The sequence below is a fragment of the Carassius carassius genome, chromosome 3 (genome assembly GCF_963082965.1).
Source record: "Carassius carassius chromosome 3, fCarCar2.1, whole genome shotgun sequence".
Taxonomy (NCBI): Eukaryota; Metazoa; Chordata; class Actinopteri; order Cypriniformes; family Cyprinidae; genus Carassius; species Carassius carassius.
In genome coordinates, this window is record NC_081757.1 from 19137059 (window position 1) to 19152177 (window position 15119).

General features: G+C 41.3%; 2 protein-coding genes across 2 annotated transcripts; both read right to left on the reverse strand.

Annotated features, from left to right (window-relative positions):
* Positions 1-5963: 5963 nt before the first annotated feature.
* On the reverse strand, positions 5964-7420 carry LOC132114586 (low choriolytic enzyme-like). The gene is made up of 6 exons (XM_059522778.1): positions 7264-7420; positions 7030-7173; positions 6719-6836; positions 6381-6559; positions 6196-6277; positions 5964-6111 (listed from the first exon to the last, which is right to left on the reverse strand). Exons 2-6 carry the CDS (start codon positions 7145-7147, stop codon positions 5979-5981), a joined length of 630 nt encoding a protein of 209 aa, XP_059378761.1. The 5' UTR covers positions 7148-7173; positions 7264-7420; the 3' UTR covers positions 5964-5978.
* Positions 7421-13295: 5875 nt separating this feature from the next.
* Positions 13296-15119, reverse strand: LOC132122351 (low choriolytic enzyme-like). Its single transcript, XM_059532511.1, has 7 exons — positions 14965-15119; positions 14731-14874; positions 14452-14569; positions 13995-14173; positions 13814-13895; positions 13605-13729; positions 13296-13431 (listed from the first exon to the last, which is right to left on the reverse strand). Coding segments are annotated over exons 2-7 (624 nt in total). The 5' UTR covers positions 14849-14874; positions 14965-15119; the 3' UTR covers positions 13296-13429.

Sequence of the window (15119 nt, forward strand, 5' to 3'; positions counted from 1 at the left end):
GAATGGTCTCTACACCCACAGACAGTCCAGCTGCTGTGGGAGAGATTTGGCAGGGCGGAAGTGGACCTCTTCGCTTCCCACGAAAATGCTCACTGCCCTGCGTTCTTTTCCAAGAACGAAAGCGCGCTGTCACAAACGTGGCCGCGCTGCCCGCTCTATGCTTTTCCCCCCGTCTCCCTCCTTCAGCAGGTGATAGAACGGGTGAGGGAAACAAGATGCTCAGTACTGCTTGTAGCACCACTTTGGAAGAACCAACCATGGTTTCCAGATTTGATGCAGTTAGCAGACACTGCCCCGTGGCCAGTGCCGTTGAGGAGGGACCTCCTCTCGCAGGCCAGGGGCTCGATTTGGCACCCTCAACCGGAGTTGTGGTCCCTCCATGTGTGGGCGCTCAACGGTTACCCGCTGATCTCTCAGTGGGAGTGATAAATACTATCACTCAGGCTAGAGCTCCGTCGACTCGACGGCTATATGCCTCGAAGTGGTCAGTATTCTCCAGCTGGTGCACAGCTCGGGGACATTCACCCCTTAGTTGTGAGGTGACGGAGGTTCTCTCCTTCCTACAGGAGCTGTTGGATAAGGGCAGAGCCCCCTCCACGCTCAAAGTTTACGTGGCGGCTATCGCAGCGTTTTCTGAGACAACGCTCGGTCAGTCAATAGGAAGGAACGATTTGGTCATCCGCTTCCTTAGAGGAACTAGGAGGCTGAATCCTCCCAGACCTCCGTCAGTCCCTGTATGAGACCTCTCGACAGTTTTGGAGGCCATGAAAGGTTCCCCTTTCGAGCCTATCCAAACGATTAGCCTCAAATATCTGTCATTCAAGACAGTGTTCTTGTTGGCTCTCGCTTCAGTGAAGCGTGTGGGTGACCTGCATGCGCTCTCGGTGAGCCCGACGTGCTTGGAGTTTGGGCCTAATGACTCAAGGGTCATACTCAAACCTAGGCAAGGTTATGTGCCGAAATCCCTCAACACACCGTTTCGGGCTCAGGTTATTTCCCTGTCTGCCCTGTCGGTGTCAGAAGAGGATGGAGACTCGAGTCTTCTTTGCCCCGTTAGGGTTTTAAGAACTTATGTGTCTCGCTCTGCTGTCTTTAGACAGACTGAGCAGCTGTTTGTCTCGTTCAGTGGACGTTCCAAGGGAATGGCTGTTTTGAGACAGAGCCTATCCAGATGGATTGTTGACGTTATAGCGTTAGCTTACGCTTCCTGGGGCCTTCAGTGCCCACTGGGCGTCAGAGCACACTCCACAAGAGGCGTCGCCTCGTCGTGGGCGTGGTCTAGTGGGATCTCCTTACAGGATATATGTATGGCGGCAGGATGGGCCTCGCCGTCTACATTTATCAGGTTCTATAACCTAGAGGTTCCTGCCCTGCAAGCAAAGCTGTTGTCGGTATAGTTGAATCAGGGTCCTGATTGGAACTCTGAGATCGCAAGCGCTATGCGCTGCCGACTGTTACATGGGCAGTATTGCGTAAGACCCACATTACCACATTGGTCTTGCCTTTGATTATGTGATGTCATATTGCCTCGTCTATGGACGCTAATAGATATGGGACGGAGGGTCTCCCCCTCCTGTTCTAGGACTCTCTGTGAGTCCCTCGGGTGATTGTGCACTGTAAATCCTGGGCGTCACTTCCAGGTTTATTGGTGTGTGATCTCTGCACGCACGGCGCTTTACATTGGGTTCCCGTAGCGTCTTAGCTAAGACGCAGTACGAGAGAACTCTCGTAAGAGAATGTACTCGGTTACTAACGTAACCTCGGTTCTCTCTAGAAGAGGGAACGAGGACTGCGTTCTTTGCCGTGCGTACGATTCACTCTGGTTCGCTTCGGCGATGAAATAAATCAGGTGAGTCAGCCTTTTCGAGCTCCCTTTATAGGGCTAGGCCACACCCGTTTCGGCGGGAAGTGGCATGGAGGGCACATCAGTCTGCGCTCGATAGGCTTATGCAGTTGCCACAGAGCAGCCAATGAGCGAGCGAGCCGTCTCGCTTATGGCTGTGTGCTGCTGCAAATGCGCTTTACAATAATTAAAAATTAAGGATAATTTTTTGCTTCAGTGTATCGTGAAAAGAGACTTTTCCCGTAGCGTCTTAGCTAAGACGCAGTACTCGTTCCCTCTTCTAGAGAGAACCAAGGTTACGTTAGTAACCGAGTATGTTTTATGTTCTCTTTAATTGAAAATTTATTGGCGATTCAAGTAAGCACAAAAGTCGACACTTGAAGGAGGTGAGTGGGGATCAGATCAAGTGGACAAGTAGTAGGATGATTGGACAGAATAAGTTTGGAAACGTCCATCTCTGAGAGTGTAGATTGGTTGTTTTGAAGTTATACTCAGTCTGCGGTGTGGAGAATTGGTCACTGATGGTTCTTGTCTTATTTGTGAAGAAAACTGCAAAGTCGTCAGCTGTAAGGGTCGATGGAGGAGGAGGTGGAGACGGATTAAGAAGAGAAGAGAAAGTTTTGAAGAGTGTCCGAGCATCACAACAGTTGTTAATTTTGTTGTGGTAGTAGGATGTTTTAGCAGTGAAAACATTTGCAGAGAAGGAAGAGAGGAGAGACTGATACACACTGAGGTTGGCAGAGTTTCTTGATTTATGCCATTTCCTCTCTGCAGACCTGAGTTTAGAGTGATGTTTACGGAGAACATCAGACAGAGGCAGATAGGGTGGTGAGTGCTGGTCTAGATGACATTAGGCAAAAGTTGTCCAAGCAAGAGGTAAGAGTGGAGCAAAGCATGTCAGTAGCACTGTTTGTGTCCAGAGCTGAAAACTGAGAGAGTGAAGGAAGTGAGGATGAAACCACAGAAGATAGGCAAGATAGAAAGTGTGAGCGTAGGTTCTGTCGAAAGGTGACCTACGTTGGAGCATGTGCTGCTTCAGGAGTAATTGCTAGGTTAGCAGTAATTAGGAAGTGGTCTGAGGTGTGCAGTGGAGCAACTAAAGAGTTATCCACGGAGCAGCAGCACTCGTAGATTGGTTGCCTGATTTATGAGTCACTGTAGTAGACACTCACTTGAGATCAAATGAGGTGAGCAGAGTGTTGAAGTCAGCAGCCTGGGGTTTATCTAGGTGGATGTTGAAGTCACCAAGCAGTACAAGACAGAGATGTATAGTAACGAAGTAGAACTACTTCACTACTGTACTTAAGTACTAAAAGGCGGTATCTGTACTTTACTAGAGTATTATTTTTTTCTCCTACTTCCACTTTTACTTCAGTACATATTTTCGATGAGTTTAATACTTTTACTCCGATATTTTTTTTATGTGCTGCATCGTTACTCGTTACAATTATAAAAATGTTACGAATCATTCCATTACAAACCCACATTACCACTGCCAGAACTGTAGATGGCAGGTTTGATGAAGCTGGCACATCATTGAGCGAATCAAGCGATTAAGAAGACTGCGTGTGCTGACTGAACTGCTGTGAAGAGAGAGATGAACACCGAGCCGAGCCAGATAATGACTCGTTCTCGAGTCAAGAACCGGTTGTATCGGTTTTCGGATCACCAGTAGTTCTTTCTGACAGTTCGATTCAATAAACCGGTTGAAGAAAACAGTTCACCGGTTCTTTTGCGCTTGACGTAATGGCGTCATTGGCGTTGACTGCAAGCCCTCGGTTTACCCGCGCTCATAACACTAGCACAGAATCAGTTCAGAATCAATCACCAAAAGAATCAGTTCGGTTCAGACGCTCTGTGTGTCAGTCTGCTTCACGCTGAATCACACATGCGCAGTATCATCAGCTCCTCGGTTCTCGAATCGGACACGTCTTACAGAAACGGTTCTTGACTCGTGAACGAGTCAGTCTGTTGTTCGTTATCTGGCTCGGCTCGGTGCTCATCTTCAGTTCTCTCTTCACAGCAGTTCAGTCAGTGTACTGTTTGAGTAAATGAATTACTCTGGGATATTGGTTTGTTTTAACTCAGAGGGAGTGTCAGCCACATTAAACAAGTTAACAGCTTAAGTCATTTGTAGATTAATGCGTATTGGAGACGCGAACTGTTTAAAACGATTCAGTTCGATTTGGTGAACTGTTTCAAAAAGATCCGGTTGCATCGAATGATTCGTTCGCGAACCGGATATCACAAACTGCTTTGTTTTAAACTGTCTTACAACAGACACGGAAGAGAAGACAATGCTGAATAAAGTCGTAGTTTTTGCTATTTTTGGTACAAAATATATTTTCGATGCTTCAAAAAATTCTAACTGACCCTCTGATGTCACATGGACTACTTTGATGATGTTTTGGACAGTATGGACAGTATACCGTACACATAGCTTCAATGGAGGGACTGAGAGCTCTCGGACTAAATCTAAAATATCTTAAACTGTGTTCCAAAAATAAACGGAGGTCTTACGGGTTTGAAACAACATGAGGGTAAGATATTAATGACATAATTTTGCAAATCGGGCGAACTAACCCTTTAATCTGTTTTTTGTTTACAAAAAGTTACAGTCAAATGAATTGTGATTGTCCTTTAGGTTAATCATTTGAAATAATAAAAACAATGTTCAAACTTTTGACTACTTTCATTAATAACTACATAACACAATACTTGTACTTTTACTTTCAGTACTTGAGTAGTAAATTTTAAAATAGACCACTTGCAATACTTAAGTACAAAAAATGTTGAATACTTTAGTACTTCTACTTAAGTGTGGTGCTTAAAGAGCACTTCAACTTCTACTCAAGTCATTTTTTTGATAGAGCACTTGTACTTTTACTCAAGTCTGGGTCTCTAGTACTTTATACATCTCTGGTACAAGAGTACCATCTTCAGGAAAGTTTGATAGCAGCACATCCAACTCCTCCTAGAAGTTTCCCAAATGACCTCGGGGACGATAAATGACCACAAAGTGGGTTACAGTAATTGCATGTGATTCAAATGAACCTGTAGGTGATGGTTGAAGATCATCTTTCCATTCTTTTGATATAAGCAGATCAATACCTCCACCCCTCCCAGTCGTATGAGGAGTGTGGGAACAAGTGAAATTAGTGAAATTTTATTTTTATTGTTTTTGCTTCATTTATGGAATAGTGAAGAAATTTTATAACATATAAACTTAAATGTTTATTTAACTTCTCTGCAATGCAGATGTATTACTGATGTTTCACTGTAATGATTTGTAAATGAAATATATTTAAATAAAATCCACATTTGTTTTTTGCTGTTGTCCTTATTTATGGCCATAAAAATATTATTTCATGCACAGGATGTCAAAGTTCAGTGTAATGAATCCTAAAAAAATCATACTCTAATAAAAAAAGGTAAGACTACAAAGATGTCCCCTTTTGTAAAAATGGATGCATTGTTCAATGAGATAGTTCTGCTTTTTTAAAACTACTTCATGAAACTTTCTCTGCTTTAAAATTACATTCTGTAAGCAAACATTCCACATCAAATCAGTAATTAATTATAATAATCTCTGATCTTGAGTCAGGATCAGTTAGCCTCTTTAGAACCACATGGAATAAATTGTTTGTATCTGTGAATGTGTTATTATTAAATTACATTTATTATTAGATATTACAATACTATTAAAAAAATGTGGATGATGCATTTCTTCACAGAAATTCACTCATTCTTTTGGTTGGAAAATTTATTGGTATTATTTTGCTTAACACATCAGATAGAATGATGGTGGTTCAGCACAGAAGTCAACAACATTCAGGAGTCTTTGGATCTTCAGTGAGTTGTTTCTTCTGAGCTGCAAGTCCGGGTGCATGAATGCCTTTACACTGCTCCTAAAGGATAGGAAAATCACCAAAGATCAATTTAAAGTTCCCCTTACTTATTTTTGTGCTAAAAGTAAAAAAGCATTTATAAGTACTCATTAAGGTAATATGTACATTAGAAAACATGTATGTAGTATATCACTATATTGCTAGACAATGCAGTGAAAATGTATGCAATCACTCATTAATAAATCCAGCAATAAATAGTGGTGGTGCGGTTTCTAGACAGTAGTGTGTCACTCACAGCACTGGTAGAGCCTGTTGATTCTGATGATGTCATTCTGGCTCATCTGAGTAGATGTGCCCAGTGCAGCATTATTGTTAGGAATGGGTACCATAGTGGGGCGGCCATTCTTGGAGAAAGCGTATCTGACAGAGCGAGTGACAGATGCAGTTAGATGTCAGTGTTACACACAGAGGAACCAAATGTCCTTGTACTGTAGGCTCCCTCACCTCTCATACTGCATCACAGAGCTGTAGTCATAGGGAGTTCCCTGGTTTAGGGTGTTGATTTTGTTGAAGTTGTACTTCATGTCTGATAAACAAACAAAACCTTTAGTCTAGAAGATGTGCACTTTACAGAACTAATCACTACATGTATTATTCAGAAATGAGTTAATGAGTTATTAACAATATACCATCCCTGATGTTTTCCCAGATGACTTGGATGTGATTGTCACGGTCGTTACGGGTCTGTTCATGGTTGAAGCCAAGAGCGTGGAGAAGCTCATGCTGCACAGTGCTGTGGTAAAGGCAGCCATTACGGGACAGAGACACAGTCTGGCTATAACCCTGACGACCAACGTACGAGTAGCATCTGTAAGACAATAAATTCCATCTCTTGATCATAGATTTGTATCCTTTTCATTGTCATCATTCTAAAATGTTAGAGTAATTCTCATTCAGAGGATTCTACCTGTCATTCTTATCTTGACAATAATGTGAAATGTTTATTCAGTATGTCTCTGTTACGTACCCACTGCGAGATTCAATGCTGACATAGTCTCTCTCATTTTTGCGGGGGAAGAAGCGGATGCAGGTGCTCTGGGAGAAAGAGTCCAAACCACGCTTGATGATCTCCAGCTCACGGGAGGCTGAAAGGGCAAAGGTGAGAGCTTGCTATGGAAAATTTAACTTTTTTTATTTCTCACTCACATGCTTTGAGACTGATAATAAAACTTAATCATAAGGCTCTACCCTAAAATCAGGAACAGCAGAGAGTCTGGTCTATTTTTTATTCTCTTTGGGCTCTGAATAAAAACATTTACCATAATACTGGTAACTTACAGTAGTGGTTGGCGATGACGTAAGGCACATAAATCTTGCCGTCGCTGTATTTGGGCCAGAGGCAGCCACGGGAGGTGCAGGGATCAGCATTTCTCTCATTCACAGCAATGTCATCCATTAGCTTGGGCTCATCAGGTTCAGGAACTAACACATAAGCAGTTCATTTGGGATCATTTAGTAAAGATCAGCTACAGCATAATGATGTGTATTGGTGAGTATGTGGTGAGTACATACTGATGCCTCTGTTGGCTCTGTGCAGCAGTTCAGACACAGACAGCTGAGCAGACTTGTCCTCAACAACTATAATAAGAACACATCAACACATTCAATAATGAGCTAGTACTTAATTCAGTTCATCATGTAGAAACTGTCAGTCTGCTGGAGTATTTGACTTACCAGGCTGCATGTGAGTTATGCCACAACACCACACACAAAATGGACATGGAAAAGAAACATTAATTATTAAGTCAAACCTATACATTTATATTCTTAATTATAACAATTATTAGTATCAGAGAGATGCATGCATAATGCATAATGCAATGTTTTTGCATGCATTTTTGACAACCTGATGTAAACTGATATAAGTGTGTGTGTGTGTGTGTGTGTGTGTGTGTGTGTGTGTGTGTGTGTGTGTGTGTGTGTGTGTGTGTGTGTGTGTGTGTGTGTGTGTGTGTGTGTGTGTGTCTTACCATCTCTTCAGCTCTAACAGAGAAGACAAAGAGCAGGGCCAACAGGCCAAAAGTCACCTTGGTTACAAACATGGTGTCCAAAGAACTGCAGAAAGAACCAGTAAAAGAGCTTAGTAAAGAGCTGAAGACATATTATGACATAAATTATGATAAATGACAGATTATTATTACATATTATGACAGATATTATGATAAACAGCTGTGCCAGCTGTTTATGCAGAATGCCTCAAATGAAGGTCAAATTCAGCTCTTTTACTAATATACATAACATCCACCCATTTTTACCCTCTTGTTCTGTAGATGGTCACTGGGCAAAGGCAGGAAAAACACCCTGGAGATATGGCATCACAGGGCTCATATCATAATATGTCTCCATAATAAAGATATTCAACATAACTTTGATGAATTCTGTGTGTTACAGTAATACTACAGATCCACAAGGAGGACACAAAATGGGATACAATACATTTTTTATCTACTTTGTAATCACATGCTGTTTAGTTATTATAAACAAGTGCCTTTCTTCATCTAATGCTCCAACAATGTTACAGTCTGGTAAAATATAAATTTCTTTGAACAGAGAGAAGGAAGCATATGAGTTCTCTTACCGTATAGATGTCCAAAGCTAGTGCAACACTACAGCCACGAGAGGGTTTTATACCTAGACTGTATCTATACAATCTTTACTGATATGAACAGAAGTGCAGTAGACATGCTGACACATTGTTTGAAGAGAACAGGTGTGAATTTCCCTCATTTGTTGCTTCATATAGGAACATGTCACACACAAACATATGAGTGAGAACATTTGCACTGTATGTTATATATGAACTATTAAACTGCATGTACTTTATCATTCAAAAACACGGAGGTTGCTTGTAGGCTTCTTTCATTACATGAATTATAACTACAACATATCAGTGTTATTTGCATATGTATGTAAACACTTGGGGCATAATTATATAATATTAAGTTAGTATTCATTCATTTGCTATAAAAGTCATTTTGTTAGTTAAAGGGATAGTTCACCGAAAATTTAAAATTATGTCATTAATGACTCACCCTCAAGTCGTTCCAAACCCGTAAGACCTCCGTTCATCTTCGGAACATGGTTTAACATATTTTAGATTTAGTCCGAGAGCTTTCTGTCCCTCCATTGAAAATGTATGTACAGTATACTGTCCATGGTTAGAAAGGTAATAAAAACATCTTCAAAGTAGTCCATGTGACATCAGAGGGTCAGTTAGAATTTTTTGAAGCATCAAAAATAAATTTTGGTCCAAAAATGACAAAAACTATGACTTTATTCAGCATTGTCTTCTCTTCCGTGTCTGTTGTGAGAAAGTTCAAAACAAACCAGTTTAATGATATCCGGTTCGCGAATGAATCACTCAATGTAACTGGATCTTCTTGAACCAGTTCACCAAATCGAAATGAATCGTTTGAAACGGTTCGCGTCTCCAATAAGCATAAATTCACAAATGACTTAAGCTGTTAACTTTTTTAATGTGGCTGACACTCCCTCTGAGTTAAAACAAGCCAATATCCCGGAGTAATTCATTTACTCAAACAGTACACTGACTGAACTGCTGTGAAGAGAGAACTGAAGATGAACACCGAGCCGAGCCAGATAATGAACGAAAGATTGACTTGTTCTCGAGTCAAGATCCGGTTGCATCGGTTAATAACATTAGCACAGAATCAGTTCAGAATCAATCACCAAAAGAATAATTTCGGTTCAGATGCACTGTGTGTCAGTCTGCTTCACACTTAAAACTTTTATTTATATAATTAGTTATGAATTTTCTTTTCTTTTATTCTTCATAAATCTAATCTTCCATTATTTAAACAAATATTTATGTTGTGATATTTGTGCTGTTGTATGCAGGTTCTGTGGCAAACTGCAGGACTGAATGCAGTTATAATAATCTAACCAAACGGATACAGGAGCTGTATTTTAAAGAATCAAAACATTAGAATTTACAGCTCATTGGAGTCTGGAAGGGCAAAGGGTGGATGTTGCTGTGGATTTAATGATTGGTTTACTCACTGGCTATAAAATGCAACAAAAATCTTAACAGCAAACCAAAGGTTCACTTTCAAGGGAACCTCGAACTGCATCCTCTAAAGGGGCGTTATGGGGAACACCTCGTCGTGACACGTGTCTGAAGCATACATTGAAAAACCACCAACGAGTTGTCCGGTGATAGCCCCTGACGTCACTATCTGTGGGACTATGGATAAATAGGCACCGGGAGAACACGTCATTCAGTTTTTCGTCTTCACTGACTGTTCTGTTTGAAGTGTGCATCTGAAAGAACTGGTAAGAGCAGTCTTTCTGTCTATCATGGCAACTACTAGCAAGCGTTTGGACAGTGTGTGCATCCGTGTCAGCGTTATTTGCCACCCAATGACACACACAATCTTTGCGTCATTTGTTTGGGTGAAGAGCACACATGATAATCTGTGTGTATTGTGAGCATTTTTTCAATGAAAAAGCTCAGCTCTCGTTTGTCTCTCTTTTTGAGGAAAGAAGAGCATCCATCTGCTTTCTGCGGTTCAGGACCGGCTGCTGCTGAGGCACGGAGGAGAATGAGCTCATGGGGATCACAGGTGGATCTGGCTGAGGAGTTTAGAGAGGGACTTTTGCCTTTCGTGTTCGTCGGTGGCGAACGAGAGAAATCCTCTGGAGGATGTTGTTATATCTTTAACACTTTCCGATACTGAGGTTAGTACTCTGCTGGGTTCTACCCAAGAAGAGCAGGAGACGTCCGAGGATGGCGAAGAAGCTGAGGCTGAGCCTTCTCAATCCTCCTTCCCTGCGTATGTAGAGCAGTTGGAGGTTATGGATCGCGCCACGGCAAAGTGGACCCACCTGCGGATAGGGGTAAAAGGAATAGTGGGTCATGGAGAGGTAGACAAGACCTAAGGGATGTGATCCAGAAGAGGCATCAGCGTTCTCATCCGAATCAGAGCTATACTTAATTATCTACTCATTCCCTTTGGGGGTTTTTACGTCTGCCCTTATCCTCCCCTTCCTAATTCCCCTGTAACCGCCAGCTCTCCACCTGACCAAGGTTAGTTGGGAACTTCTTGCATAACAAGTCTCCTATGCTGGACCTATGATGTTTCAGTTGGTTCTATGTTCATAGTAACCACCTTACTGATGGTCCGGACTAAAGGGAGTCGCCCCTTGAGCGGGGCTCCAACGCATGAAACAGTGTGGGTCTGTATGATCCATTCTGTATATACTTATATATGTATCAAATTTCTGGTGATTATGTGTGTACTAATCCTCTGTGAGTTTCTTTGCAGTGCTCAAGTACAGTGTTTACTAAACACTCGTCGGCACTAAGTCCAGCCGTTATGATAGCCTTGATTCTGGCTTCATGTTTTCGGAATCAAGCGGCCTGATCACAGGTTTCTGCAGGAGCCTTCTTGATCATCAGGCCCGGCACGGAACTGTAAGGATTTTCACGAATGTCCGGCCAGGTCACCCTGAGGGGCTTCCTGGTCGCTTGGTGGTTGCTGATGCATCAAGCGGGAAGTGGAGGTGGCCGTTATGGAAATCTTCTTGCATATGCTGCTTCTGGTGATTCTTTCCTCGCCAGAGGTTTGTAAATTTGAGCTTGCCTCTCCTGTGTGGTTCGGCACCTCTGCAATGCTTAAGATGCTTTAAGTACACACACTAAGCTCTGTGTACTTTCTGAAAAACATATGATGGTGAGTGGGCACGCTGAACACTTTGCACACTTTCTAAAATCCACATAAGTGTTAAGTGTGCACAAAAGACTCTGCGCACTTTCTGAAATCAGGTACCGTAAGGGTTAAATGCTCAGCTTCATTCCCTTTCTTTGAGATGGTTAGACCTTGGTCCCTTGGGCTCCACTCAGCCAGTGTATCTTTATTTCTACACTTCAAGCATCGCTTCCCTCAACAGGAGGGGCTATTTGGGCGGTTCTCATCTCTTGATACCTATCTAAACAGAGTGTTGCTACTAGGGATCTGTTGAGAGAGTTTCTTCAGCAAGCTTATGTAAGAGCAAGCTGTAGCCCCTGTGTGACAGGCAAGACTTAGTATAAGTATCCCTTTAAAGAAATCTTTCTTGATTTCAACCCTTCAGCTCTACCCTGGGCAAAGGCCCTAATGAGTAAGTTGGGTATGTAGCTTAGGCCTTTGGCCGTAAGGGGTAATATCACGGACAGCCGTCTTACGTCCTAGGGGCAACTCCCATGGAAATGGTAGAGTTGGTACTTAGTTTTTGCCATGATTCTGGCCTGCACTCCCCTCAGCATGGTGGCATGGGTATACTGTTCCCCATAGCTACCCCTGGAGGACGCAGTTCAAAGTTCCCTTGAAAGGGAACGTGTAACGATGAGGTGTTCCCCATAGTGACCCCTAGACAACGCAGTGTTCCCTACTCAGGGAACCATGGTTACATTCGTAACCTCAGGTGTTCTGTCCCCTCTCAAGCTACCGGGCAGAGTCTGGCCTACTCTTTGGTGCAAGTGCTAAATGCACACATACATCAGTGACTTCAATTTGTCTGTATTCTCAGCAATCTCTGCTCTTATCTTTTAAAAAAGAGTCAGACTTGAGTCATGTATGGTAGTACAGGTTTTGTTGTGATCAACAGCATCTCCAGGTCTCCAGGTTTATGAATATTGAATCTGCATTAAATTCAATAAAATGTTTCTCATGTTTTTATGTTATGTTTATACCGATGAACTTAGTAATTAACAAATACTGTACTGTACAAATATTCCATTTGTTTTTAAAACATCAGATAATAAAATGCCATGACTAATATATATATATAATTATTATTATTAATTTATTTAATTTAGTTTTTTTTTGGGGGGGGGGGGTGTTGCAATATTGATGTTTAGTTAAATATGCAGTTATTGACTCAAATCTATTTTTGGGAAAATATAAAAGCAAAATTCTTTAAATTGTCACCACACCATGTAAGCGCAATTTATCCTAAATCCATATCTTTGGTCCCAGCCATAATGTTTTTACAACTGCTTTTCATATTTTTAAAAGCACTTGTAATTGAGTTAATTACTCAACATTAATTTCTTAATTATTATGCTGTTGTATTCAAAACAAAATCACTCTTGAAATCATGCTGTTTGTGTGAACCTGAAAGCAAGATATTTAAAGCAACAGCAGTTGATGTTTTGATGGTCTGTGGGTGATTCCACAGATGGCAGGAATGGTTGAGAATGATTACAGTTTGTTCAAATCTTACACACCAACACTACCCCTTTCAGAGTTTACTTACATGACGCAAGCAAGAGATTTCTCAACAAATGTGACCCAACTGTTCTACAGTGTAATTCAGTGTTTTAGATTTCCGAATATGGTAGGTCTACTGAATGTTTGGGAACTATTTGTTCCCACATCAATTCATTAAAAGATAACTATTACTATAAATTTATGTTTTTACATTGTTATATATAAAATAGCAAATTAAGACATAAAAAATTATCCACACTGGTTTATAATTATTAAATCAGTCTGAATAATAATAAAATCATTCAGGCCAAAGAAAAATCTACTGACAAAGTGTTTTATGTTCTCTTTGATTGAAAATTTATTGGCGATTCAAGTAAGCACAAAAGTCAACACCATCCGTGATACTTGAGTCATCTTTCATTGTAGTTTATGCAGCATGTCTGGGTACTGAAGACACATTCTGTTGTTCCTATGAATGACAAAACCATATATGTAACAGTTTACATATACCTGTATGACATTTTAATGTGCAACGTTCAGCAACCTCCCAACAAACGAATGTCTTTTTTGTTGCTCTTTTGTAAGTATTTCATGAGTTCTGGAACAAGGAGGAGAAATGTATGTGTGTGTTGTTACACTCACAGCACTGGTAGAGCCTGTTGATTCTGATGATGTCATTCTGGCTCATCTCAGTAGATGTGCCCAGCGCAGCATTATTGTTAGGAATGGGTACCATAGTGGGGAGGCCATTCTTGGAGAAAGCGTATCTGACAGAGCGAGTGACAGATGCAGGTAGATGACAGTGTTACACACAGAGGAACCACATGTCCTTGTACTGTAGGCTCCCTCACCTCTCATACTGCATCACAGAGCTGTAGTCATAGGGAGTTCCCTGGTTTAGGGTGTTGATTTTGTTGAAGTTGTACTTCATGTCTGATAAACAAACAAAACCTTTAGTCTAGAATATGTGCACTTTACAGAACTAATCACTACATGTATTATTCAGAAATGAGTTTGTTATTAACAATGTACCTTCCCTGATGTTCTCCCAGATGACTTGGATGTGATTGTCACGGTCGTTACGGGTCTGTTCATGGTTGAAGCCAAGAGCGTGGAGAAGCTCATGCTGGACAGTGCTGTGGTAAAGGCAGCCATTACGGTCCAGAGACACAGTCTGGCTATAACCCTGACGACCAACGTACGAGTAGCATCTGTAAGACAGAGATCCATAAAATATACATTTTTGACCCATCTCTGAATATTACTTTTATCTTTTCAGCATCTTGGTGCACTTTTCATGTCAAGTTACATTTGGAATGTATTTTTCATTCTTGTGGAAATCAGTTTCATCCTCTGATTCTTTTTCTAAAAGTGTTTGTTTGTAGTCCCAAACTAAGCTTTTACTTTTGTATTTTTTACCTTTTCTTGAAACTAATTCTGTGTTGGTTTGTAATGTTTTTCTGATTTTGGTTTTGGTTGTGTTATGTACCCACTGCGAGATTCAATGATGATATAGTCTCTCTCATTGCTGCGGGGGAAGAAGCGGATGCAAGTGCTGTAGGAGAAAGAGTCCAGGCCACGCTGGATGATCTCCAGCTCACGGGAGGCTGAAAGGGCAAAGGTCAGAGCTTGCTATGGAAAGGTTCATCTTTTAATTAACATCTCAGTAGGATGCACAAGGTACTTACTTCAGCAAGGATACAGAATTTGACCTACATTTGACCTTTCTATGTAAGAAGTAAAAAAATAAATCATACTAGTCACTTACAGTAGTGGTTGGCGATGACGTAAGGCACATAAATCTTGCCGTCGCTGTATTTGGGCCAGAGGCAGCCATAGGAGGTGCAGGGATCAGCATTTCTCTCATTTACAGCAATGTCATCCATTAGCTTGGGCTCATCAGGTTCAGGAACTAACACATAGACAGTTCATTTGGGATCATTTAGTAAAGATCAGCTACAGCATAATGATGTGTATTGGTGAGTATGTGGTGAGTACATACTGATGCCTCTGTTGGCTCTGTGCAGCAGTTCAGACACAGACAGCTGAGCAGACTTGTCCTCAACAACTATAATAAAAACACATCAACACATTCAATAATGAGCTAGTACTTAATTCAGTTCATCATGTAGAAACTGTCAGTCTGCTGGAGTATTT

What these genes read in the sequence shown, in the direction of transcription:
- LOC132114586 (XM_059522778.1), bottom strand. Translation starts at nt 7,147, where the DNA reads ATGGATGACATTGCTGTGAATGAGAGAAATGCTGATCCCTGCACCTCC. An exon ending in CGTCATCGCCAACCACTACT is followed by an intron (nt 6,837 to 7,029) that starts GTAAGTTACCAG and finishes TTGCCCTTTCAG; the next exon opens with CCTCCCGTGAGCTGGAGATC. An exon ending in TCTGTGATGCAGTATGAGAG is followed by an intron (nt 6,112 to 6,195) that starts GTGAGGGAGCCT and finishes TCGCTCTGTCAG; the next exon opens with ATACGCTTTCTCCAAGAATG.
- LOC132122351 (XM_059532511.1), bottom strand. Translation starts at nt 14,848, where the DNA reads ATGGATGACATTGCTGTAAATGAGAGAAATGCTGATCCCTGCACCTCC. An exon ending in CGTCATCGCCAACCACTACT is followed by an intron (nt 14,570 to 14,730) that starts GTAAGTGACTAG and finishes TTGCCCTTTCAG; the next exon opens with CCTCCCGTGAGCTGGAGATC. An exon ending in CTGGGAGAACATCAGGGAAG is followed by an intron (nt 13,896 to 13,994) that starts GTACATTGTTAA and finishes TTTGTTTATCAG; the next exon opens with ACATGAAGTACAACTTCAAC.